Raw genomic sequence first — 1,580 nt, 5'->3', positions numbered from 1 at the left:
GCAGATGGATTCTTTACCAATTGAGCTATGAGGGAAGCTCCTCATATGAGGGAAGCTATGAGAGAGCTATGAAGGTCTCTCTCTGATTATCTTGCAAACATCAAGCTCTTTTCCCCACAGCCCCCTCCTCTCTGTTTTGGGGGCAGCTTATTTACTTCAAAATCTAAACAAATAGTTAAATATAATTGAAATTCAATTTCCCCAAATGCTTTGTGCCTATAAGCATCTTTCTCCTTTAGAGATACATTTTCTCTTTCCTGAGCAGAAGTACACAGCTTTCTCTTACCTGCTGGCACACTTCTGTTGCCTCAGCAGTCGCTGTAGAGCTGGTTTTACCTCCTGGTTCTTGAAGCTGTAGATAAGGGGGTTCAGCAAGGAAGTGATCACACTGTACTGAATGGAGACCACTCGCTCCAACACTGAGCCCGAGGCGGGGCTGATGTACCTGAACAGAGCTGTCCCATAGAACAGGAGCACCACAGTGAGGTGGGAGGAACAGGTGGAGAAGGCCTTGCCTTGGCCCTCAGAGGAGCGGATACTCAGTATGGCAGAAATGATTCTTGAGTAAGAAAAGAGGATTGGGGGAAGTGTCAGCACCCCTAAAGATGTACATGACATAGCTAGAAGAATCTCGTTGACAGTGGGGTCAGTACAAGACAGAGGGAAGAGTGGCGGTAGCTCACAACTGAAGTGGCGGATGATGTTGGAACCACAGAAATGTAACTTGTGAACAAAGAGACTATTCATCAAGGAAATAGAAAATCCCACTGCCCAAGCTATGCTCACAGTCCCAGTGCAGAGAGGTCTGTTTATGACCACAGTGTGGAGCAGAGGGTGGCAGATAGCAGCATCGTGGTCGTAGGCCATGGCGGAGAGAAGACAGGCTGCTGTCCCCCCTGAGAGAGTGAAAAAGAAACTCTGAGTGATGCAGCCCCACACTGAGATGCTTTTCTTCTGAGACAAGAAGTTTCGTAGCATTTTGGGCACAGTGACTGAGGAGAAACTGAGATCCAGGAAAGACAGGTGTCTGAGGAAGAAATACATGGGTGTGTGGAGCCGAGCATCAGCCTTGATGATCAGGATCATCACTGTGTTCCCCACTAATGTCAGCAGGTAAATCCCCAGGAACAGCACAAAGAGCACTGTCTGGATCTGGGGGTCACTAGACAATCCCAGAAGGACAAACTCAGTAATAATACTGATATTTTTCATGGTTGCTTAGAGATTCTGTCCCTCACAAGAAACGAGTGGTTCTACATTTGTGAGACATTAATCTGAGTCATTTTCCATGAACAAGAGACTTCTGCTCAAAGAGGGGATATCTCCTTCTGTGCTGTGTGCTAAGGATCTTTAATCCTTCACCCTACTTTGTCACTCTTAGTAATAATAACTCATGTGCATTTAATAATAACAATGTACCATGCATAGGAAACTCAGGTTCTGGATTCAAAACAAGGGGCAGAGCCCAGAAAACCCTCCCTGGTTAAGGGCTGAGAGGCCCACGGGAAAGTGATTCCTTCTAGAATAGTGAGATCGTAGACTCACAGTATGCTAGGATGTTGTCATAATGGCTTTTAACC

The 1,580-nt window shown here is 46.1% G+C and overlaps 1 protein-coding gene across 1 annotated transcript; it reads right to left on the bottom strand.

The window, feature by feature from the left end:
* Positions 1–282: 282 nt before the first annotated feature.
* LOC138436340 (olfactory receptor 8S1-like) lies at positions 283–1,212 on the bottom strand. The gene has a single exon (XM_069581963.1). It carries the CDS (start codon positions 1,210–1,212, stop codon positions 283–285), a length of 930 nt encoding a protein of 309 aa, XP_069438064.1.
* Between the last annotated feature and the right edge of the window lie 368 nt (positions 1,213–1,580).

Source organism: Ovis canadensis, chromosome 3 (genome assembly GCF_042477335.2).
Source record: "Ovis canadensis isolate MfBH-ARS-UI-01 breed Bighorn chromosome 3, ARS-UI_OviCan_v2, whole genome shotgun sequence".
Lineage (NCBI taxonomy): Eukaryota > Metazoa > Chordata > Mammalia > Artiodactyla > Bovidae > Ovis > Ovis canadensis.
The sequence above is the reverse complement of the archived record's forward strand: the minus strand, read 5'-3'. Positions and strand labels throughout refer to the sequence as shown.